Source organism: Struthio camelus, chromosome 5 (genome assembly GCF_040807025.1).
Source record: "Struthio camelus isolate bStrCam1 chromosome 5, bStrCam1.hap1, whole genome shotgun sequence".
Taxonomy (NCBI): Eukaryota; Metazoa; Chordata; class Aves; order Struthioniformes; family Struthionidae; genus Struthio; species Struthio camelus.
In genome coordinates, this window is record NC_090946.1 from 30,697,777 (window position 1) to 30,723,494 (window position 25,718).

Here is a 25,718-nt window from a genome sequence, read left to right on the forward strand (position 1 = left end):
TATCTTAGGAATACTTAAAAATGTCTTTTGTCAAAGAAGTGACTCTGTTAAGCATTTACAGAGCATTTCCTATTTAATCTAGAAAAAAGCTTTTAAGAGGAAGTTAGATTGTTAGGATGGTTTCCAGCGTAGTTTCAGTCTGGACCAGCTATCGTTCCCACAAGAAATTTCTGGCTCATGACTTAGTAGAGACCAGAAACCATTTACAAGGGGGTGTTCATGTGCAGCTACCCTGCCTTAGTGGCTAAAAGAATTTAGTAGTATGGTAACAAGTCATTGCATGCCTCTCTGTCATAGCACTGTGCATGTATACTATACATACTAATATATATAAGGTTCTTCTATGTCTGTTCCTCTGAGTTTGCAAGGTAGATGGAGTGACAGCACTGGATCTTGAGGGAAAAAAACCCATCAAATTTACCAAAGCACTTTTTTAGTTTTCAGAGGGAGAGGGGGAAATCAATGGATCTAGGCTAAATAAAACACAGTGATTCCATATTTCCTTTGAATTTCAGTAATATCAAACGAGAGGCACATTAATCGCAGCCTAGCGTGTCTAGTTGACTAAGAAAGCATTGATTTGGAGGGTAGAAGCAGTGAAGAATGCCTTGAGAAATCAATGAAAAAAAGTCAATGACAGCTAATAGAATAGAAACTTTGATACAGTTTTCTGACTTGCTTGAAAACAGTTTCCCACAGCCCTTAGCTCTTAGAAAGAGCAGAGTTATATCCTGCGAGTGAACCTCTAGAAGAACTGAAGCCTGTGTTCTTTTTATGCAGAAGCAAGATCCGCCTAAAAATCCATCAGCAGATTTCAGGTGGCCCCCTTCCAAGTTCAGTTGTTTAAAACATGCTTTTCTATGTTAAAGAAGTAGAGTATTTTTTTGTTGTTTTTTTTTTTAGTATCTCATAGGAAATAAGTATGAGAGTAGTATTCTTACTTCCATTGCACCTAGGAGATTGGCACTCTCTCCAATGCTTTCTTCTATGTATCTCCTTTCTTCATCTGTGATCGTAGGATGTGCTGCAGGACTCTCGTATGAAACCAAAAGCCAAAACATATACCAGACTATACCAAAGCTCCCTTTGGAATGGAAAGAAAGACTTTGAAAAGAAATGAACACTAAAGCAGCAAACAAGGAAAAATTCTGTGGCTAATTAATAAATTTAAATGGCAGTTATTACTGCTTCCCTACCAAGTCACTCTAACAGAGAGCCAGATCCTGCAAACTGTACATGTGCAAAATATATGAAGAGCTGGACCACAGTGAAGTCCTTGTTTCAGCTACAGAATGACTTCACTTTAAAGAAAGATTCATTCAGATCTTTACAGTGATTTGTACAGCGCAACGCAATGAAACAGTTTCTATGTCACTGTTACAGTGAAGTTCCATTCTGCTTTATGGCGTTGTTGTAGGATCATTGCACTAAAAGTTTTCCCTGCAAAATACAAGATTCTGGCACTATTTTCAACATAGTAATGCACTTCCTGATTTTGTATAAGGTTTACCCCTAATTCACATCAATTTTATGCTGCAGAATGAACTCCTTTGAGGCACCATTTTCCATCAGTGCAAGTCAAGGTAGCGCAACTATTCACGCAACTGTGTGAATAGACTTACGTATGATGTCTTCAGAGCAGCTAAAAATCAGGACATCTTACTCAGGACAGGTACTTTTATATTGTATAAATGAAAGAAAGACGTCACCTGATCTGAAATTCTACCGATCTGCATGGCTATTTGCACTACTTGTTCTAAAAGTAATGAAAGTTTCTCTGTGAAGTAGCTTCTGTTCTTGTTTAACGACTTGCTTTCCTACTCTCCTTTAAGTCCTATTCTTTCATTTTCCTTTCTCCTGGACTGTATTTTTAGCTTCAAAGGTCTACTTCTCCTTTATTTTTGGCCTCTTAACAGTGGTTTTTACATTTTTGAAGGGGTAAAGTAGGGTCATACACTATTGGAGTGAAATGAACAAAAAAGTCGTACCATACACATAGAACACAGAAGACCACCCAGTATATTGCACAAGAATTCCAGCTAAAGGCATTGCAATAACAGCTCCTGCATAGGAACCTACAAAACAAGACATGTGTGAATGAAAATTGCAAAATAATCAGTCTCAAAATATTTTATTGTTACAAGTGAAAGACAGACAGACAGAAGGTTACTTACCACAGAAGGAAGTGGTTGCTAACCTACTTCTTTCCAGTGGAGGGGCCCACTTGCTCCAGATGCCGTGGCAGGCAGGGTAAGTGACGCCCTGGGGAGTGGACATTCCACACGTTAGCTACTACTGATCAATCAGGCAATGCATCGTCTTTGTATGAACTTCTATGTTAAAGCTGGTACAGACAAAATGTGAGGATACTTCACATTTCTATAGCAAAGACTGAGCACAGCAGTAGAAAAACTCCAATTCCTATAAAGTTGGAATAGGTTTTTTTCGCATCATATATACATTAATGATTTATGAATCCTTAAAGAGGCCTTATGAAATAGATATAAAACATAATTATCCCCCTTTCTCCCTTACCTGTTTCAGAAAAGAATAGTGAATATGAAGAAAGAAAGAATCTTAATGCACAAGTATCAGGGTCGAAGACAGGATCAAAACACAGATCCTCAGGAGTCTTTCTAATGCTGGGCTCGTTTCTGCAGCCCTCAGTAAATAATCTTGATTGTTAGTGACCTTTTAACATTTAAAATGTAGTACACGAAATACGTCCAAATATATGAATATATGAATAATTTTTTCTGTTGCTCCAAAATGAGAAAATAAAATCAAGATGATCTCAAAAATATAAAATTGCAGGAGAAGTTTTTCACTATCTTTGTTTTTAGTGAACCTTTTTGAGCACTTAAGGCAAAGAATTGGATGATGTCAGTTGATGCAATTTTAAACCAGTTACATTTTAGGTCTCCCTTCCAAAACAGCTTTCATTTTAATAGTAGAAAAACTACAAAAACATCTTGCAGCCTTGAAATCTTAGAAAATATAATATGAAATATATAGTAATTTTTCACAAAATTAATAATTATTGTGAGGTCTGCATTGTTCCATAGGCAGTTACATTTTTTTCTTTCTTTGAAGTTTTGATTCCTATGCAGAATTTCAAAACCAACTGTTGCAAATGCAAAAAGCTTTTTTTGCAAAAGCTAACAAACATTTATCACATTTACTGGTTATTTTATACTTTTTCCATACCTCTACAAGGCCCTGCAAGATCCTAACAAAGATGACACACCCATAATGCACCCTGGCTGCAGATGGTATTAACATATTGAGGGAGGATGTCAGCAATATAGCAGCACCAAACACTCTGCAAAAGTGGGGAAAAAAAAAGGAAACAACTTAAGTATTGTTCAAAATGAGTTATTCCACATATGTTCACATATCAATATAGATGTATATAAATATATGCTCTTTATTTAGGAGTATACCAACTGCTGGACTGGACTACTGTCTACTTCTACCTGATGTAATAACCCCTCTGAAGAGACCCAGACCAAACATGGACATATCCATCTGTTTAGCATTATTTCCTAAGGAAATAAGTCTTTTGCTGTCACAGTTAGATATCTGACTATCCCTGTGCAACCTCACTCTTTAGTTAATTTTCTAATCTGTTAGCTAATTTCAACCAAATCTGATTGAATTCTCCACCCTCTAGAGAAATTAGAAATTAGATCCCTAAATGTTTTGATAGAATACGTGGCTAGGAGAGAGAGTCATATTAATGCTTTAATTTTAAGAAAGTGGCAACATACACTCACTCATTAGAAAACACTAGAGAATCCACTTTTATAAATGCCAAAACAGCAGGAAAATTTTCAGAGATCTATATTTTTTCAACACAGAAGTCAGTTAATCTGAAAATACATATCCACAGAAAACAAATCATTCTTTCTGCTGGCTTTTCAGGGGCTACTTGTTGAGTTCTGCTAATTTTGATTTCAGCAGCATCCTAGAGATTGCTTTGCATAGAGCGCGTTCGGAGGTCAAAACAAATGAGTGAAATGATTCATTTTCCTAATTCCACTGTTTTGTCTGTTTTTTTAATTTGATTTAATGAATATCTACCCCTTACAGGATGAAGCCTTTTCTCTACCACTGTTACATTCTTTTGCCTGTTTGTTCATTCCTTCATTGCGAAAAAAAATCCTTTTTTCAGTTTTCCTTCACTGAAACTATGCAACATTTTTTTCAGTTTTCCTTTCACAGGAACTGTGCAAAGGCATGAACACAATAGCAATGACTGGCCACTTTCTTTTTATGAAACTATGTTACACTAAGATAAATGCTGGAGATTTTTTAACATCTGACATCATGATATCTGATGTGGGACTGATTTGAGAGAAACCTTCAACCTTAGTAGCTGTTTTTTAGAAATTGGTACAGTGCCAAAAGTTAGTGAGAAGCAGACCTTAGCAGAGAAAGAAGCAGAAAGCAGTGATTAGTTTCAGAAAGAAACTTCTTCCCAAATATATCTATGTTTCCTATTATGTATTTAGAACTGCAGCCTGATACAAATCCTCAAATAGCAAATAGAATATACTCCACTTCTAAAGTTCAGCAAATACTAAAGGACAGCTGTACAGAAGAAAGCCTCTTGGACCTTCAAGGCAGCTTTGTTAAATAGTTCTAAACCTGCTCTCTTTATTGTGGTTCCCTGTGATCCCCCTCTCCTGTTGGACAACATCTAGCTCCCTGTGCAGTGTATTCCTGGCTTTGTTTGACAGCTTGTTCCATGTATTTATTGGGACTGGCTAGTATGTGTGTTTGTATTTCACTGTGTGAACTATTTTGGCCTGAATTATGTATTTACTCTTTAATTTCTTAATGTACAAGCTTTTTGTTTCATAGCTTTATGACTCACTCCAAAAGCATGAGCAGTTCATTTCCTACAATTTTAATGCCCATCCCAATATGTTCACATACACCATAATGATGTCTTATTTTTCATTTGCTTTTTTTCTTTATTTATAAATGAAAATAGTTTGGAACTCTCAGGAGTTTGCTTGTGATTTTTTACAAATGCCCTTTAAAAACAAGATGTTCCCTTTTGCAATTCCTGAAGAGCAATAGGCCATAACTATTCTAAACCAAAATTCATCTCTAAAATCCTTGCTTGTTCATGAGCAAGAAGAAAGGACTGTTTGTAGGTTTTTAGCCTTTCCTATTTCTGCTCTGAGTAGCTATTTAGCTAAATGTCTTATGCAACAATACAATTTTAAGTTTGTGATTGGCATAGATTTGCTTGACCAGATTCTTAACTAGTGTGAAGCAGTGCAACTCTTTCTAAATCCTGTTAAAATCATGCTAAGATGGAAGGAATATTAGAAATTGCCATCTTCTAAGGATGAGATTTATAAAACCGTTTATGATATGTAATTGTTTCTTCAAGGAATTTTACTTGTCTCTCAATTCTGTATCTGAAATGAGATTCTGCTTGCCACCATTGACAGTTGTATTTCCCAGAATAGCCTTTTTTTCTCATTTTAACCAAAGAGAAGCTGATTTTTTGAGTCTATCCCTTCTAAAAGAGAAAGGAAAATGTAATTTAAAGAATGATCACAGGCATGCATCTTCCAAATGAAAATCTTGCCTATATTTAGACACACAAGTAACAGTAAATGTTTAGTTACATTGAGGACTAGATGATGAAATAATTATTCCACAGTGTCACTTGCAAGTCAGTTATTTGAGAGCTATGTTTTATTGGACCAGGCTTTCCAAAATCAGATTCATTATGATTTTTATTCCAAATGTATATGGATTTAAGGGTAGAATACAGTAGAGTTAAATTATGATTCTTGTCAGAAATGACTTTTTTATCCTTTTTCTTGAATGCAGATTAGAAGCAGTACCATCATTTTAATGCATTGCTATTTTGGTAAGGCAGTTTCCTTTATAACCCTCAGCCCACAGTAAATACGTCTTCCTACATTTCCTTTGCATCTCTCAGTGCACACCCATGCAGAAGCAGATCACTGGTTTATGAATTTTATAACCACCAGTATTTCTCTTTAGTGATCTTTTTTTCTTGTTACTGTTATTTCTCCTCCACAAATGCTAAATCCTTCCTAACAGAGTATTGTGAGTTTGTTCTGCTTCTCAAACTATGCTCATTTGCTCAGTTTAAATATGGAATTAACCCCAAACTTATATTAGAAAGTACAGCTGTGGTTGTTCTAGAAATATTGTCCTACATTTTAATATTTACTCAGATATTCATCTGCATAAATTTGATGAAAAGATCTGATAAACGGTGTGTATGTTGAAGCCATAGTTTTCTTCAAAATCCTTATATTTCCATAGGAAATTGACAGTATGTTAGGTTCCACAGTTGCGTTTATTGCAATTAATAATGGATTAGGTTCATTTTGGGACAAACATGGCTCATCTGTTTAAAATAAGCCTTTCAGCCTGTGTGGGAACATTCATCCCTATCCCACACTGCGCTGCATTTTTTATATATCCCTCTGTGTGTTTTTCTGATGTTCCGAGGTCATCATGAACAGATAACACCTTCCTGTCAAACTATTCACTTATGTCTAGGTGTGCCCCATATTGGATACACACACTTAAAGCTGCATGACTTCTTGTGCATTTCTTTGGTCATGCCTTATATATATCTGCATGGGCTTGTGGAGAAGGCTTCATACCTCAGGCTTAAATATCAGTAGAGTTCAGGTCTCTATATTATAGAGTGAGCCAAGTCTTGCTATATGCTGCCTCTCGGGTTCACTGCACCAAACCCAAAAAATAAGATTGAGCCCAGTTGAGGAATGCCATGTAGCTATGCAGTTGAATTTTTGTTTAAAGCTATCCATAAACATATATTTCATGTTGGTCACACTCCAAAACCCACAAAACACATCTTAATGCCATGTGACAAATTTAAGGGTTTTAGCAGGTTGAAGGTAAACTTCAAGAAAACTAGAATATGCCACAGAGCAAATGCAGGAGAGGCCAAGGGCATTGCCATCATTCTCAGCCCTGACACTAAGAAGGAATTAAAATGACCTGGTATGCCCTCAGCAGTCCCTAGACTTAGGGGAAAAATCCTTTTTGACCTCAATCGGCAATTAGCGTAACCATATATAGAAGAAAATAACCATATGTAGAAGAAAATAAATGAATACAAATAAAAGTAGTATGTCCAAAAAAGTAAGGGGAAAAAAGTAAGTCCTGGCCATCAGAAATGATCAGAAGAAGTCTTGAAACAAAGAATTATGCTTTGCTTATGTACTTCTATTTATAGACTCAGTAGACTCAGTCTCTAAAGAGAGAACCTAACACTGTTCTTCAGTGTTTTACTGACATTGGCATTATGTGAAGGTCATGAGCTGTGACTTACTCCTCCTGTACTACAAGTAGTAATAATAGCAAAACCATATTTGACCAAGAGACATTTGGGATGGGAGCACAGGAAGGAAATTACTCTGACAATTCAGGAAAAATGCTTAGAATGGAATGAAGTTGCAGGGGAAATTAATCTTTTGGGTTTTCAAGTCAATTGGCTCATTTTTCTGTTTGGAGAAAAACTGAGGAAAAAGAAATATATTTATTTTCATCTCTGGATGTCTAATCTCTGCATCTGCATGGCTCCACTATTGTCAGCTGCCTTTCTTGGGCAATTGATGTTACATGAGCATTCTGCACAGAAGTGCATTATAGGTAGTGCTACTTGACTGGAAGAAGTGCTAGCTCAAAAAGTGAGCTGAGAACAGTGGGAGTACAGAGGCATGTCAAATGCTGAATGCCGGAGGGGTGACATACTGGGTTATGCATATGGTATCTGAAAATAAGGAGTGCAGGATTGCAGCATCCTTTTACCCCAACAGCTGGGAATGAAAATTGCTGCAATGACTCCAGAAAGCTAAATCCTCTTTCATATGCCTATGGATAAGAGTCAGTTCCTTAGCTGTTAGAAGCTAGTGTGTTTCTATTGATGTTATTCTTTAATATGATTGACAAATGCTATGATTAACTGTATCTCTGAAAAAAGTGATCCAATTTGCATGAAAAAGAAATGATTATGAAAACTAAATAATATGTCTGACCTTAACTAAAGTTTGTGCTGTATAAAAAAAATCAGAAGAGTTAACTCAGTATGTTTTTTTAGATATTTATTTCAAAGAGAAAATCCTTTAGGTTTAAGATGCTTAAATGTATGCTTTATAAATGAAGTATGAGTGACATTTCATTAAAATCCAAAATAATTAAAAAGTAGTAAGTATTGGTCACTGAGGACTACAAAAAAGATCCTCAATGTTTTTCATAGAATTCCATTGAAAGCTCTGTAGGCACAGAAGGTTTCAGTTCACTCTTCATGGTAATCTAAAAAAGTTTTCACTGGCTTTAATAGGAAATTCATTCAGGACCGACTGAATAATTTAACCCTCAGAAAAGACACCAATCACCATTTCACTTAAAAGACCTATCTATGGAATAGGATATTTTGATTATTTTAATTCCCTAAGGAATCATGAAGAGGAAACACAGCATTTCACACTGCTACAATAAATCAAATCAAGATATTATAGGGAGTTTTACTCTGACTGTGAACAAGAACCTATGGGAATTGTAATCCGCATTCATTTCTGGGCCATACAATTTCCGTACTTGATGATTTTGCAGTAATACTAATCATATTATAAAGGACTTTATTTTCATTGAGTAAAGTATTTGTATTTACCATTTTATTTAAAATATTTATTACCTTCTCTCTTTTAATGAAATGTCTGAACTTTTTGAAACTATTTAATTAGTTGTTTTTCCCACCTTGTGAGCACTTGTTTGCACAGGTGTTTACAAGTCAATGCCTTTCTTCTGTCATCCTTGTGGACAAATTAGTATGAATGAAGCAGAAATACTTAATGACTCTTCACTGATATGAATGTTGTCACACTTTTTTTTTCCCCACAGTCCTTGCATCAGCTAAGTTGATGATAACTGGGCACAATTCTTGCATATAGGAAGCCCTGCATGCAAACTGAACCAGCTATCTAATATTAGGCTGTAAACAAAGAAAGAATATTTTTTCCAGCCTTAGGCAGAGATTCTTCCATTAAGGAAGGGTGGAAACCAAATAGAAGTGAAAACACGAGTTTCCCCAAACTAGTCTGGAAATGAAGATGCTGTCCTGAAAAAATGGAAATATGTTTGGATTCAAGTTGGTGAGCTGATTAGGCTGACATCCATTATTGCCATTCCTCTTCCTTACAGAAGATACATTAAATACATTAAAGGACAAAGATGTATTTTATAAAACTTGTATAAAACTAAACTAGGTCTAATTACCCTTAGGTCTTGCTGAAACTATGTTTAGGAGAGTCCCAGAGCTGGGCTGCTGAACATGTATCACTCGGAGTGACTTCTTAAACTATTCTGTCAGCTCATTACTAAAATTTATAATCTTATATTCAGACTGTACCTACTATCATTCATCTTTGACACAGCTCCTCCTGCAAAAGGCCAGGAACACACAGCAGAACTGATTATGCTCCTTTTTTTTTACACAATCCAAAGAATCTCCTGCCTGAGAGGAACTGCAAGACTGAATGCTGGATTCAATGCTAATTTTTTCAAGTAAAAGACTATACCTAAGGAGAAACCAGGTCAGGAGCTATCTGGAATGTCTATAGGCTGGAATGTCTATAGGCATGCAGACTTTTTCCAAAATCTTTCTTGTCATAGCAAAGCCTATTTGTGATCACCCTTTGTAAATTCAGTTTTTCTGTGAGCTGTGCAGTGACTGAAAATACAGAAATTTCAGTATTTTAGCTGCCAGTTAGCACTTCATTTCTCACTAAGTGTATGTCTACCCATATTAGGTATGATAAGGATCTTTGAAGACTAATACGGAATATGAACATTTTGAGGACCTGAACTTCCTGTGATTTGATCTACCAGCTTTTAAAACAGACAAATTCCAAAATATTCCAAAATTTTTTAATAGAATAGATCTTGATGTTACTTGCAAGAACTGGACGAAGCACCAAAGTGAAATCCCATGGCAGAGCTAAAGCTAATGTGTAATAGTCACAGAAAGTCCCTTCAGCTTTTTGCTGCTCTGAGCTCCACCAATGCCACTGTCTCATACAGGTCAAACCAAGATCCCACATAGCTCTCAAGCCATGCCTTCCATTGACTGTCCACAGCCACATTTTTGGTATGTCAGTGTATATTTTATGAAGTACTTTCTCACTGATGGATGACAGCATCATAGCAATCAATGCTGAATGGAAAAGATTCCTGTGTCATTACCAGCAACTCTCCTGCTCTTAACAGCAACTACATTACCCGATCCTTTCATAATCAGATCAGGTTACATCTTATAAGTAGTTAGCATTTGTCCTGTTTATTTTGGAGGCCCTTTCAGTTTGTTACTTCCAATAGCAAGTAGATACCTTGTACTCATGCTGTCATTTTTAACAGTTTTTATCTCTGCAATTTACCCATAATAGCAATCCGATCCTGGCTCTTTTCCTTCACTAAGCAAGCTAGGCTTTCTTCGTCTCATCTTCCCCCTTCTCCATTCATTTGATCACCCTCCTAGCCCTCTCTGCCTCTGCAGTCTGAATTCAGCTGGGGAATCTTTCAAACCTGTGGTTTCATTTTACAACTCATTATTACCACATATGTCTAGATAAAGCTCTGACTCATTCTTTCTAGCTCATTAGCTTTGGGATGGCTTGCTCTTTAAATATGTAATCTGCTAGATCATGTTTCAAACTAAGAGCATCTCGTTCAAATTACCTTACTGAGTTCCAGGTTTTAGACTGTGATTCATAACTGTTGACTTAGAGGTATATAATACAGTTAGAAAGAAATGAGCGGTATTTTTAACTTTAAAATATTTTGTGGAGCTGGTTGGAAGAATAATCACTGGACTCAAAGACTTTATCTGTACTGCTCTATGGAGTGTTTTCTGGCATGAAGTCCAGGTGTTAGAGATGATTGTATCTAAACTGCTATGGTTAAATGTAAATTCCTTCAGAGAATACTGGCTCTGTCGTTAGTGTTGTACAACCAGCATAAAGGGCATTTCTGTAGCATGAAATCAAGGGTGCATATTGTATTGGGGTGAGGGCTGATGAAGGATGAAAAGCCTAGTTAAGTAATGCTACATAACTATGTAGATGACGAGGACATAACCCTGGTACAATCTTACCTGTTGGGAAGAGCACCATTGTGCCAAAAATTTGGGAGGGGAAGGGGGGAGTGTTCAGAGGGGACTATTTTTTTCCTTCTGAAAGGGACCCTGGTTATGAGGTATCATTTGTGCACTGTAGATTCATAGAGGATCAGGACCTGGCAGAGAATTGGGAGCAAAATTATTTGGCAGTGTAGACATACCTGGATGATATAATCTAGATAAATAATATGTTTCTTTGTAGGCTTGGTCCGAAAGCAAGTCTGGTATCATTTTAAGTAGAATGTAGCAAATTTTCTATGGATATTGATTTTAGAGGATTTAGGTCAGTGGAGGAAGGAATGCAAAAATGAGTCCTGATTTAAGACTTAATCCTGGTCCTGTTAGTTATATTTGAACAAGCAGGGTCATATTCTCAATTTTGTATATCTAGTCCTGAAATAACTCGATGAGAGTGGATGTAGGTATCTGTATTTAGTACCCTGAGGACCACGGCCATGTTATATCCAAACAGTTCCAAAAGTCTACCTTTTGTGGTCTTGTACCAGCCAGCTGGTACTGATACAGGGGCTTCTCAGTAATAGAAAAAAAATATATTTTAGCCTATAACATTACTGCTTGAGGTCCATTTGGAAGCTATAAATTTAATACCATTAATGATGGTTTTCTTGCTTCCAATTTATGTAAATGTAAACAAATGTTCTTCCTGGGTTCTGAAAGGGTTATTTTGCCTCAGTACTATACTGTGACAATCGTTTACATTTTTCCAGCTGTTTCCCCATGCATCAATGATCACCTCCTTGATTAGGAATTGTGTTTCACCATTCATTTGGACTATTTACATAAAGTATTCGCATGACCTATACTCATGTTTATTAAGTATTTACCTATCATATCATTTGTTCATCCCCTTTCTAACCTAAATAATCCTGATACTGTTTCTCTTACTGTAGTTATCTTTTGACTTTGTAATTTTGCTGATAACCCTTCTTGGGACCTTTTCTATTTCTCTTTGCTTATTCGAATGGACTAAGTGAAAGTGAGCCCAGAGTGGGGAGATACTACTTACCTATTTTGTGCCATTGTTTCATCATTGTTACTGTTCTCTAGCATAGGCTAATTTCCTGCTGGCTCTGTTGACCACTCTACAGTAGACATTTTCACCCGAAATGGCCACCCTGACAATTTATAGCTTCATAACTGATAGATAGAATGTAGTATTTTTCTGAAACGAGCCTTTAATTTGCATAAAATGGTATAGGACTAACAAAGTGGGATTATGCTGTGAATGTTAGAGTGTTGAATGAACTCAGCTGCCCAGCAAAACAGCTAGAATAAGCTTCCTTTGACATTAGAGAGGAACAGTTATTCCCAAGTGCCAGTCACAGGTTGAAGGTACTTCTTGAGAGTGAATCAGTTAAAACTGATCATCTTTAATAATAATCTGTGGCGAGAAGCCGTGGCATAGCAGCTTTGTTTGTCTTTTTAAAAATGTGATAAAACAGGTTATTTTCATTCATGTGTGTACAAGGGAGGAGGGGATGTGTCTGTCTGCCCTTCAGACTAAATCCTATTATAAGCCCTTCATGAAGCATTAATATGTAAAAGCTGACCTCCCGCTATCTAATCTAGTATAATAAGGGCTTGGACACATTATTAATTTTTGTCACACATCTGAGGCCCCCTTTTATCAACCAAAACCCCCATCCAAATCCCTTGTTGCATCATTAAATTGTGAAAACAGCTTCATCACTCATGACAGAGAAATGGAAGGACCCTAAGCCATATGGCAGAGGGAGCAGCAGTACCAGCCACCCATAGAGGTTTCTCCAGTCCCCTCCTTGCAGCAACGGGTACGTAAAAGACCCGTGCAGTGCCGCAGGGGAACAGAATCGTCTCGGGTTTTTTGTGCAATATTGGCTTCTGTGCCTGGGAACAGACGAGCCCAGCACCAGTGCCTGGGACCATAGCCCAGTGTCAGCTGCGGGATCTTGAGCTGAACGTGAAAGGTGGAGTTGGCAAGCACAGCTTCAGAGCTCTGTCTTACAGTGCAAGGTCAATTTATGTCTTCCTAAGTTCAGAAGTTAACCTTTGTCTGACCATCCCAAAATACCCTGGTTAGGCTATGAATTATGAACTATTTGTCAAACAGGAAAACACATATTGTGTTTGTATACTAAAAAGGAATGAATAATTTATCTTTTAAAAGGGGGAAAATGTAAAGACGTAAAGTCTTGCATTTTTTATTCATGTTGTCATTAAAACTGACTGATTTAGGGAGATGGACATTATCATTTCTCTGACACACTAACAATACAGTTTCTGTTAAAACCTTTTGGATTCTGAGAAGAAATGTACTGACATAAATTTGTCTGAAATATCGTTCAATTTATCCATGGTAGTAATCCTATTGGATTGCTTGCTAGAAACAAGGATTTGGCCCTTAACAGCAAGATGAATGGCACTTTAACTGCAGAGAAGAGTCTGAACTGAAAGGTTGATTTATATGCTTTCATTCAAGTTAGAATGTGACAACGATGCAGAGTTCAACACAGATGAGAGATAATTGAGTTGTACAGAAATTCATTATAGTTCTGTAGCTATGATTATTAATGTGAGTAGTGCCAGGATTTGCTATTTGACAGATAATGAGAAATGTATGTCATTGTTATAGAATTATATGGGTTACTTTAATTTAAAAAATGTAATTCTCTTCTGTTTTTGTGTTTTGAGTTCTAATGTTTGAGTACACATGAATGACCTTAAATATTCAGTCTTTCATTTTACCAGAAATAGCCTGTGATTTTTATAGATCTGTTTTTGCAACCGTACTTGCACAAGTAACTACTGATAATTTCTTGTATATATTGGATTTGTACACCTCCATGAAATGTTATGTATTTAACTTGACATTTACTTGTTCAAATGTGTATGGCCATGTACAATCAAATAAGTGCATTTTTATGTTAAATATTTAACTGAACACTTGGGAATGAATTCCTTAGCTTGTGTAATCTAACAATGACCCATTAATTGAAGTGAATCTTTCCTGTTTTACACTAAGTATCTAACCTGTACACTTAGAAAATCGGTGATAAAATACTGTCCCAGCATTTTGGTTTTGTCTTTCACAAGGAAAGGGTTTCATTACAGATTCCCAATGTTTTTTAACAAAATTTGTAAAGAGTGCATCAGAAGTTAAAATCTAATGATATTTAAATTATTCTGAGATTAGGTTGTAAAAACCAGTAGTTTCACACCCTTCCATATGCACGTAACAGCACAGCAGGTAGTTGAAACCACACATTATTCACAGACAGCTCTAGCTCTGCAGTAGTATGAATGTGGAATAGGAAATACTAATTTAAATAAAATCATTATTTTTCTAGGTTAAAGACAAAATATGTGAATATATTTTAAGGCCATAGGAAAAATTAGTTCGTCTAGCTTGACCTCTCCTATGACATTGATCCTTACATTTCACTTGATTAGTCTTATACTGAAAGCATGTGTTTGTAATAGGTAAAATAAAACTATCACAATAGGAACTGAACACCCAAGGTGAAGAATCTAGCATATTCTTTCCCTAGTTGGGCCAGCTGTAGCTAGTACTCATTGTTAATATTTATGCTTTTTTTCATTTATCTGGCTTTAGCGTACTGGTTCTTGTAACTGGTACTTTCTATAGGAGTAAAAAAAACATGTTTATACCCAGCGATTTTTCCCAGTGGAGGTGTAAGTATACTTTATAATCGTTACTTCCCAATATTTTTTCTGATACACTGAACACTTGGTTCTTGCTATTTCTTTTTCTGTATGACATTTTTTCTATCTCTGTCTTCAGTAGCTCCACAGCTAGTTTTAATAGCACTAAACACAGAAAAAACAAATATCCCAGGATTACATGAGCTTCTTTACCAGGGCACCACATTGGAAGGTTGTGATGTGTTACTAATACAGAATGGCTTAGGATCCTTTTCAGAATCACTGCTTTCCGGAATGGTTTCCCATTTTGAAGAGGTGGCCTTGTTTCCTGACATTGCTTTGCATTTGACTGTACTGTATATGGTTTTGAACAACACCGTATATATCATGGCTCAATATATCATCATTCCCTTTTTGTACCCGCAAGTTTATCAGCGTTTACACATACTTATGAAATGGCTGATAAAATGCAAAGATTACACTACGTCCTGTTAAAGGACTATTCAGCATTGTTATAATAGTATATAAATCTTTGAAGTGTTCCTAAACATTAGTTAATTAATCTTCATAGCATACCAGTGTGATAAATACATCATTAGTCCAGTTACAGACACTCGCTTTTTTGTGCAAAACACAAAAAGACACATCACACCTACATGATGAATTGAGCTAGTAGCCCAAGTACTCTGGAGTCCCCATATAGTCAACAGGCAGAGATGAGCACTTTCTGGGAATGATATAGCACACCCAAGATGTGAAGTGCTTCCTAACTCCGTTGCTTAGTTAAAATGTATAAATCCTCCTGGAGGAGCTCAAAGTCAAGAAAAAACGTATCAATTTGCAGATTACCTGGAAATTATTCCAGATTATCTGACAGTGTTTTCAAAGTATCAGAACACCAAAATATGTTAATAATATAGTTGCTAAGGTACTACAAAAGAGTGTAATTATTAAATGGTCATTTCTAAATTTCATATCAGAATATTGCATTCCTTGCATTCTTTTAAAGCATTTAAACATCTTGGCCATCACATTCCATTTAATCCAATTTTGAAAGATAGAGCTGAAGAACCACCAAACCACAAATTTCTTTCTTTTTTTTCTTGTAATAAGGTTTCAATCACTGTAACTGATGATTACCTTTTTAAATGTGTCAAGTTGAGATGAAGTCTGATTAGCCCCAGCCAAAGTTCCTTTTGTGGCCTAAGTAGAAATTAAGACTAATGGGTTAGAGGACTGTCAGCATATTATAGACTGCAGTCTGTTCACACAGCACAGTAATCTTATAATGTTAGCCACTCTGGTGGGAGCCACTGTAATGCTGACATTGAAACCTATACTTTAAAAGCACTCAAATGAGATTTTCCATGCTTTTAAATGGCATTTACTGCCATTGTGAATTATGGCCCAACTGATTAAACAGTGTGAATACATGAGTGTATTACACTTGAATTTTCATGTTTTCTTGTAATTTTCAAGGAAAAATGCCTTTAAACGATGTGAATGCAACTCTGTTCCTTCCTTCTGAGAACCCGAGTCACACTAGTGAAAAACCACTGTGACTTTAGTAAAAACAATAATAACATTGAATCCTCAGCAATTTTCAGATCTCCAAACAGTCTCACCCCAAATCACTCTTTTATAAGAAAGCTTTGCTATTACTACTCAGAATGAGTTGTAACTAAAAAATATTTATAATATTTTTGAATCTCTGTAATCTGCTTACCCATTCATGCCCCTACAGTCTCAAAAGCTCTAAATCATGCCTGATTCTCTCTCATAAAAGATATTTATATAAAAATCTCTACAAGGGCCACCCACTACTCCCAGTGTACTGCAGCCTGGGGAGAAGAGCCCTGTTTTCAGTATAACGCTCTACATAAGTTCAAATATGCGAAGTAAGTAACCTAGATTATTTGCAGACTTGGAGGCTCCTGCGGCAGGATGCCTTCTCCAGAGCATGTCTCAGTACTCTCTGCTATCATCATCTAATGCTTAATCGATAGCAAGGTTAATTGTTCATTGAGAACTTAACTCTGAGGAAAGGTGTAGCTGTAATAAACTCTACCCATGGGACTCCACATTGTGCTTCCGTCATTCCTCCGGTCTGCTGTGGTTGGTTGCACAGTGGTTTCATACCAGCGTCTTCCAGAGGCAGATCCTCCTCTGGGAGAAGAGGTCTCTAGCCTTGTAGCAAAAGGGAATCCTCTTCTATTTTCACACACTGCCCAAGGGATACAAGTTTAAAGCTTCACTGATTGCAGATGAGTTGGCACCTGAGGCCTAACCCTAGTCTTCTGAAAGATTACGTTGTCTTACAATGTATTGAATGTTCCCTATTCCTATGGAAGTCAGTAGAAGTTGAAAGTGTTCAGGAGTGCTGGCCCTTTGTAACATGCTATAGCCCAATTTCTATTGATCCCTTAGAGGTAAAAGTTCTGATTGTACTCTTGAATTTTCAAACACAATTTTATTTGATCTTATTCTCACTATGAAAGTGTAAATATGTCTCTTTTAAACTAAAGCAGTTTTCTTAGTGTTGGACTAAGAAAATTCCTGCTGATGGTTTTCCTTTTCTTAAAAAAAAAAAAACATGAATTTTTTTCATCCACTCTATTGAGGAAAATTCTCAGTCTGCAATCTGAGATAAATTGGGATAAAAGCTAGTAAGTGCAAACTCCTGAAAAATTCCTTTGACCTTTCATTATATGCCAATAAATCTCATCTCTCAGAAGCAATGAAGAGCTACATGCAAGATAAGAGCAGTGGGTCAAGGCAGAACAGAATCACTATGCAGTAGCAGCCTTGAGTTTTACTATTAGGAAAGCATGTTAGTAAAAAGTTCCCCATTGACTGACTCAGTTGGAAAAAAAAATGGCAGAGAGTTCAGAGCTTGGGGTAGCTAATTCTTGATTGGCAGTAAGCATTTTAAAACAAGGATAAGATCAAAATAGTCTCAGCCTAGCTTGAAATTAATACATTGTGTGTAGAAAGGTTTTCTTGATATTACAAGAGGGTCGTTTCTTCCGCGTGTTATGCCTTAGCGACACTTTCAAATTATGTCCCAATCTCTATAATTGGCTGCTAGACTGAATCTTAATATCAAGCAAACTCAGCAACTGCCTGTCAATAACAAATTAAGCTCACAAAACACTCCCTAACCTTCCTTCCTCATTGCTTTCCTTGACAGTCTTCGCAGCTGGGACTCAGTTTTTCATTCATGCTATCCTTTCCATGTAATCTCTATCTCCTTCTCTTCCAGGGAATGAATCATTTTCCATCTTGAAAATCTCCCTTTTTTCTTAAACTCAAGACTGAGTTTCTGATAGATTATTTTGAATCCTGCTATGCTTTTCTGGAGTCTGTTATTTTATATGTAGAGCACACCTGAAGTTAGTTTTTCTTCATAAATTCAGACTTGCTCTGAATGCAGAGGAAACCAAGGCTGCCACAAAGGTATACAGTGAGATTTGTTTAAAAAAAAAAAAAGTTACCTGGCCGTCATCCACCACAATGTGAAGGGACCAGCTGTGACTCTAACATCTGACACAGACCAACACTGACTTTTACAGTAGCTGACATTCTGTTGTTACTGTGGGTCTCGAGGCCGAAGTATTCACTTCTCTGACTTTTTCCTCATGTAGAGTTTCTTGGAAATTGTGTGGACATTGAGGCTTGCATCACTTGGTTTTCGTGCTGCTTTACCCTATAGATTTTCCTGTGCATTTCAGTTAAACTTGTGGGTGCCAAAATCTGATTGTAGCATTCAGAAACAAGGATTTTGGCTCTTCTAAGTGGCCTATTATTCTGACCACTATACCTAACTCTCTATTCTACGCCATTTTTATCTATGTGCTAAATATAAGTCAAGACAACTATCCATATTTTACTATGTGTGATTACTGGCATATACATCATAGCCAGTACCTTAATTAAAACTATGGTTTAAATGGTTATTTGCCTTGTATTGGAGTTGTCTCAGAGGCTTCCACAGCAGCAGTAACTAACCATTAATCTGTGAAAACTCATGAGTTAAAATGCATCAAGGGTGATAACTGGAACTAGTCTGCATTTACAATATCATGAAGAGGAGGAAAATTTGGTTCAGGTACACCAGGCCGTGTATTTATACTGCTGAGTTTTCCTAGGAATGTGCATACCATTCTCCTACAGATCCTTATAGTTACACTACTTTAAATCTGAATTGATTCAAATTACTTTGTTAAAGTTATGCTAGGGTAAATGAAGACAGAATTTCTTAGTTCTCTGGGTCCAATCCTGCACACTCTACTTAGGCAAGATTCCTATTAATCCTGTGGAGTTACAGGCTGTGTAAAGATGCAAAAACACTCAAGAAAGGAAGAAAGGGGAAGGAACCCTTTATCAGGCTCTTAATTGTTATTTGAAATAGATGTGTAAATGCTCATTATTTTTAATGCAAGTCTCTGTCTAAAAGGTATGCTACCCTCGGAGAGGGTATTTTTGCTATAGCTCCCCTCTCTCCTCCCCCCCTTTTCCAAACAAATACAAGGCAGCTTGCCCCCCAGGCAAAGTATCTCTATCTATCCAGGGCTACCTTTGATGTGGCACACTCCTGGAAAGAGTTAAAGGCATATATTGCTATTTTTAGTATCCATTTGCACTTAGTTCATTACTGTTTTGAAGAGTGGCACTAGGACCTTCACTACTTCTCCTAATGATGAGCCTATGGCACTAAGGATGGATGTGAAAGCCTCATGTGTCTTGAATACTCAGTGGATCTAATTAACAGGTAGAATCGCACCCGGGGTGCTTGAAATATTGCCAGACACCATAGAAACGAGTCCTTAAGTCCCTGCACCATCTGCACTTTCTTTTCATTGTGTAAATCTCATTGAAACATGTTTTTCGACCATTCTAAATTCATTTCAATGTCAATGGAAAATTCCTGCTGATGGTTTTCCTTTTCTTAAAAAAAAAACATGAATTTTTTTCATCCACTCTTTGAAAAAATGTCTCAAGCTTTGATGAAATAATGAACCTTTGCATTTGCCTGTATTTTTAATAACATTGTCACAGCCCACTAAAACTGCATTTTAAAGGGAAAAGGAACACACATGAAATCCCGCACACAAGCGGAGGACAGTTCTGAGTGTTAGATGTGTCCCGATAGCCGCTCTTCCAGGTTTCACGCGAGCGCCTTTTCTTTTTAAAGCGAGTGCCCCGGGCCCGGGGGAGCCGGCCGCCTGTGCGGACGTGCCCGCCGCCCCTAGCTCGGGGGGCCGGCGGGGGCGAGGGGACCCGGGGACCCGCGGGGGGATGCGGCTGCCGCTGGCGCGGCCCGGCGCTCCCCGGCCCGCCCCGCGCAGCGCCCGCGGGCGCGGAGGGAGGCGCCCGCCGCCGCCGCGCTGCGCTGCGCGGCGTGCGCAAGCCCGCTGAGGCTGCCTGTGGTCTGCAGGCGCACAGGAAGCGAGGGGCTTGGGGCCGCCGTTACCTGTTAGCTGCCAGTCGGGAGGAGATATACCCGCCGGGGATCTGGGTGATTATGTATCCCCAGAAAAAAGAGCCATGGATCAGGCCGACTGTTTCAGGATCCCAGTTGAACTTCGCTTTCTTCCAGTGCAAAGGACCAGGAAAAAGATGGAAGAGAAAAAGAGGGAGGCTGTAATCGTGCCAGATTAAAGCAGTCACCCGCAGTAACTTCATACTGGGCAGTCGAGGGGGAGTTTCTAACGTCGGTGGTGCCACTTGGCAGCTGGTACAGCGCCGGGCGATGGGGAAAAGGACGCAGGGCGCCAGGCTCCCAAATCTATTCCCTTTCCTGTTTGCTCACGACAGCAAATACTCCAGCTGCCCGCGGGGGAAAAAAAAAAAAAAAGCAGCTAAACAAACTCAATAGTAATAGCCGGATGGCGCTGCCCAGGACCCTGTGGGACCCGCTGCGGCCGCGTCCCTCAGCAGTGACCAGAGCCCCGTATATCCCGACTGCCCGGCACGGCACGGCCCGGCCCGGCCCGGCCCGGCCGCCGCAGCTCCAGGCCCGCAGGAGCCGGCCCGGCTGGGTCTGCTGGGCTTGCAAACACCCCGCTGGCGCCGCGGGGGGGAAAGTGCTTGCCTGCCCGCCGCGCCCGCACCCCCATGCCTATGAACACCTACCTCTTGCTTCTGCTCCTGAATGTATTCGGGAGTAAGCCCTAGGGTGTTGAATCCGGACTTGCATATTTAATACTCGCCCATATTTAACATTTACCTCTTTCTCCCTGGGCTACAACCCGCTTTAAAACGGTGGCATTTTATTAACACAAATTCTTTCATCCTGGTGTTTTCAGACATTCCTGCACAGTCTCCTTCACAGCTCCGCGCGTCCATTTGCTATCGCTCACTCGACGTTCTCCTCCCCCATTCCCTATATTTATTTTACAAGATATCTGCGTTTTCCGAAGCACAAACGAAAAAATCTGCCCACAAATTAGCGCCGCAGAACGGCGTTGGGCCGGGAACCGAAAGGGAATAACCGGAATAATCGGGAGGATTTGTTGCTCGTACAGCAGCGGCGCTCCGGCCGTCGGCGCGGAGCGGCGCGGTGGCGGGGAGCATCGGGGGCCGCTCCGGGAGCGGCGGGAAGTGCCCTGAAACCTGCAGGGCCCATGTCGCCTGCTCTAACCTGCCTGACGTGAGAGGATATGGGATTTACGAGGGAAGGGTCCCCACCTCTTTAATAATTTTTCCTCCGCGGTGTATGGTGCTATTATTGACCATGTCCACGATGGCAACTCCCAAGTTACATCGGATGCCAAAGGAAATGCAGAATCCCAGTCCACTCATGATGGCAATGATGTACCTCCGGGGCAGCCCGAAGCAGGTGCAGTCGCACAGCGGGGCTTTCTTCTCGGACACTTCCACGGGCTTCCCATCCTCCGTTAGCTCGATGGTGTCCCCGGGCTTCTGCCTCTTCTCCAAGACCCTGCCCGACACAAGAAGGGAGAGTCAAGTTCCGCCGCAGCCCCGCCGCCCTGGCCGGCTGAAGGCACAATTACTTCGAGTAGCTGAAGGCTTACGTTCAGCGCTCCCCCGCCCCTTGGGCTGCTTTGGTTTGGGGGTTTACTCATTGCTTTCCATTCACCTTCAGCTGTTCTTTAGCAATGACCTGTGGGAGTCACGATTAGTCATCCTCAACTCCCCCCGCCACCCCGCCGCAGAAGCCCAGGGAGGAGCTTTAGCTGCGAATTGCTCATCTATCATTAAAGACTTCTGCTTAAATATGTAGGACACAGTAAGAAGACATCATCTGTAACCACTGCAGAGGCGCCATGTTGGGCAGTCCAAGAGGCATGGTTTGAACTGGAACAGGCTTTTGGAGAAGGTTTTATTCTCTCGTTGCTGCTTTAGAAATATTAAGGGGCATGATCTTAGTGTACATCTCGCTTCTGGTCTGGGAACAAAAGAAATGTTAATAAAAAGGGAGGGGGCGATCTTGCTACTTATTTTAGATTTGCAAAATGGCTGTCACAAGCAGTGGAAGAAAATATGATTGTCTTTGGAGAGCTGGCATTTCCGGAGAGGTCTGTCGAAAGAGAGCTGTTTAGCTACACGCTGTGAGCGTGCGATCGTTTAGCAGTTTTAATCTTCCCAGATCAGCTTTATGCTCGATCCCATTGCCCTCCTTTCCTTATTTTTAGTCGGGAATCCTAGCTGCTAGAAATCAACGCACAGGATTCTGGTTGCACCTATTTCGAACCAACAGAAAAATAACGATGGAAACTGTCCTCCCCAAAAGGTGATTTAGAACATTTCATTTTATTTCTTCTTTGGAGGAAAAGCTTTAAAAATGCCTTATCGACAATAAAAAAGATCTGGTTGATCGAGCAAGTGTCCCATGCTGAATCTCATAATCTTCTTTTATTGTCACTGGGATATTTAAAACACAAAAAAAAACTAACCGCCTTCATCCTACCTCCATCCTCTTGAGGAGCGAGTATGTGACCATTTCCGACACTTTACACTCTCCCTATCACTGTCCTAACTTCTGCTTTAGGAGTGTTTTCTCACATCACAAACTCTCCTTGGAGGAGCATCTCAATTGAGGTTAACTCATCCGACTAATGGGGCGGTAACAATTAGCAGAATCAGGCTCAGAAGGTTCTCTGTGTTTTGTAGAAAATATAGAGCATTCCTCCAATAGTTACTCAGTTGAAATCCTCCCAATTTTTCTTTGTTGGGAGAATTAATTCCATTCGTAAAGAAGGCAGCATTTCTAGTGTCTTAAAGTTGAGAATAAAATACAATACTGCGTTTTTATGTTCAAAATTCGTTCGTGCGAATAAAGAATGATGTAGAAGTGTCTTCTCACTGAATGGGCTTGTTGTCCTCAGGAAGACACTAAGGTATAAGGGACATAAAAACTGTTTTAATTCTTAGAATCGAAAACAAAACAGTTCAGTTCTGTGCATGAAAAAGATTAGTAAACGGAGCACTTCTTAATCAAGGGGGAGTTTAAAAAGAGTTTAATTGGAAAATATAAACACTGTTTCTCCATTATTTGCTGTGTGACAGTATAAAGAAGTGGATACGATCGTTTTATTTATTTATCTTTTATTGAGTCTTTCAGGGTGGAAAAGGATTTTATTTCCTTAATGATATTTTTAAGAGCTGTTCTGTATTATCAGCTAGTTTTTTTTCTTTTCCTGATCGTTGAAGATGACTTAAAATATGGCCATAAAATATAGGGTTTTCACTACGTTGTTGTTGGCTTTGGTTTTGATTTTGTGTATTAAAACTACACCAGTCCTGCTTAAATGGAAATCTTAGTTTTATCTTTATTACTTCACTGATATCTCCACTTCCCTTAAAATGGCAGCAGAAGTTGTGACTCATACTGTGGAACAGCCTTGTGCCTGTGCCCAACACTGCCGCATAGGTAGAGAAAAAAGACTTTTACGTGACCTACGGTAGGCAGATAAAACCGCAGTTAGCTTTAATCAATATTTCTAAAAAATTTCGAGATGATTTCTAGCAGAGGAGAAAATCAAAAAAGTATATTGGAATTTAACAGACTATTCTCAGACATCCTGGAGGTCACTAGAGTCCCCAGGTTTGATATGTCAACTTTTGTGCATACCTTTTTTAGTAATGTGTGAATTTTTGGTGGTATACCTGTCATCTCTAAGATGATAGAAATGTGTATACACAAAGAAACGTAGTGTTGAGCGATTCTTACGAGTTTAGCAATTACAGTTGTATATTACTTATAAATCAAGTGGATGCTTCTCAGTGCAGACGGATAAATAATTAAACATATCACTCTATATGTTTCGGCTTAAGAAGAAAAAAAATCGTTCGGTTATCAATTATTTATACATCTCCATGTTTATCTTCCTCTGACGACGAATTACACAAGGGACAAGACTAATCGAAACCAGGAAGGATTTTTTTTTGCTTTTTAATGATCGGTAAGGGCAAGCAGAAAGATCTTACGACTGCATTGCAAAATTAATGCAAAACAAAAAATACGGAGAGCTGCTCTCCTCTGATTATGATTTCAAGATGGGATCCTGTTTTTGTGGGAGAAGGATGGGGTAATCTTTCGCCACATATTTACTGACACCATCTACGAATCAGATAGCCAAGTTACGAGGGTGCCATATTGAGAAGCTTCAGCGTTAGTTTCCAGGATCCAGATTAGATCAGCGATATCTAAAGAGCTCCCAGCCCGTCCGCGATGAATGATACCCGGAACATAACTATTCGACCTCCTTCAGCAGCTGGGGCTTAAGGAAAGCCTCGAATTGTTTCTATTACGACGGACAGTCCTAAAAGAGTTCTCGATCTTACCTGTAGAGTTGACCAAGCGATTTTCCAGCAAAATTCTTCAGTCCCTCCTTGCCAGGGGTCAAAATCCTTTGTTTTACCGACTCCATTCCTGCAGGGGTGCTCGCTGGATTCCGCTCTGCTCTGAATAGGGCACTGCTATGAGCAACGATGGTTCATATTGGTTTAATCTCTAACTTTTCCCCCTCATTAAATGTCTGTCAGTGCACCTCCGGGTAAAAGGAGAGGGAGAGAAAGCGCGCGCGGGTGTGTGTGTGTGTGAGAGCGAGCCAGCGAGCGCGAGAGAGAGACGGAGCGTGAGAGCCGGGAGGAGGGGGGGGAGGCGAGGGAGAGGGAGAGGGAGAGGGAGAGGGAGCGCGCGTGTGTGCGGCAGCGAGCCGAGTGTGAGAGCGCCGCAGGCAGCCCCCCCGGTTCCCCGGCAGCGCGGAGTTGGGCGGCTCGGTCAGAAAGTCGCCTCGGCCGGGCAGGGGTCAGTGGCGGCAGGTGGAGGCAGTGCCGTGGCTCGGCTGGGAGGGCAGGAGGCTCCCTCGCCGGAGAGTTTCAGAGAAACCTCGGTTGGCGCTGGCGGTTCTCCTGCGCGGTGGAGCTGGAGGGGGAGGGGCGCGATTAGCCGCGCTGGGCAGACAGCTAGCTACACGGATGAAGTTCCCGGGATCCGCTGGCTAAATCCCTCGGACAGCGAGGAACCCTGGCTTTTCCTCGCTCCGCCTGCCCGCCCGCGGAGCGCTGCTCCCAGCGCGGCCGCGCAGGTCGCGCCCCGGGGCGGGGGTGGAGGCGAGCGGCGCCCCGAGGGCGCCTCGCCCCCGTCAGCACCGCGGACAGCGCCGCGCCCCCGTCAGCACCGCGGACAGCGCCGCGCCCCCGTCAGCACCGCGGACAGCGCCGCGCCCCTGAGCCCGCGCAGGGGGCGGCCGCGGAGGGCGCGGGGCCGGCGGAGCCGCCGCGGCTCCCGGGGCAGCCGCTCGCCGCCCCTCCGCGGGCCCGGCTCGGCCCCGCGGGCAGCGCCGCCCCGCGGGGTTTGCCGCACGTCCGGGCCGGTGTC

At 40.1% G+C, this 25,718-nt stretch overlaps 1 protein-coding gene across 1 annotated transcript in view; it reads right to left on the reverse strand.

The window, feature by feature from the left end:
- SLC17A6 (solute carrier family 17 member 6) overlaps nucleotides 1-25,386 on the reverse strand; it is a 34,274-nt gene extending 8,888 nt beyond the window's left edge. The window contains exons 1-7 of the mRNA XM_068945331.1: nucleotides 24,680-25,386; nucleotides 21,560-21,812; nucleotides 20,343-20,461; nucleotides 3,208-3,322; nucleotides 2,175-2,262; nucleotides 1,989-2,075; nucleotides 942-1,084 (exon numbers count right to left, since the gene is read on the reverse strand). Of these exons, the coding sequence (XP_068801432.1) occupies nucleotides 942-1,084; nucleotides 1,989-2,075; nucleotides 2,175-2,262; nucleotides 3,208-3,322; nucleotides 20,343-20,461; nucleotides 21,560-21,812; nucleotides 24,680-24,765 (891 nt within the window). The 5' untranslated portion in view covers nucleotides 24,766-25,386. The remainder of the gene's footprint in view (nucleotides 1-941; nucleotides 1,085-1,988; nucleotides 2,076-2,174; nucleotides 2,263-3,207; nucleotides 3,323-20,342; nucleotides 20,462-21,559; nucleotides 21,813-24,679) is intronic.
- Between the last annotated feature and the right edge of the window lie 332 nt (nucleotides 25,387-25,718).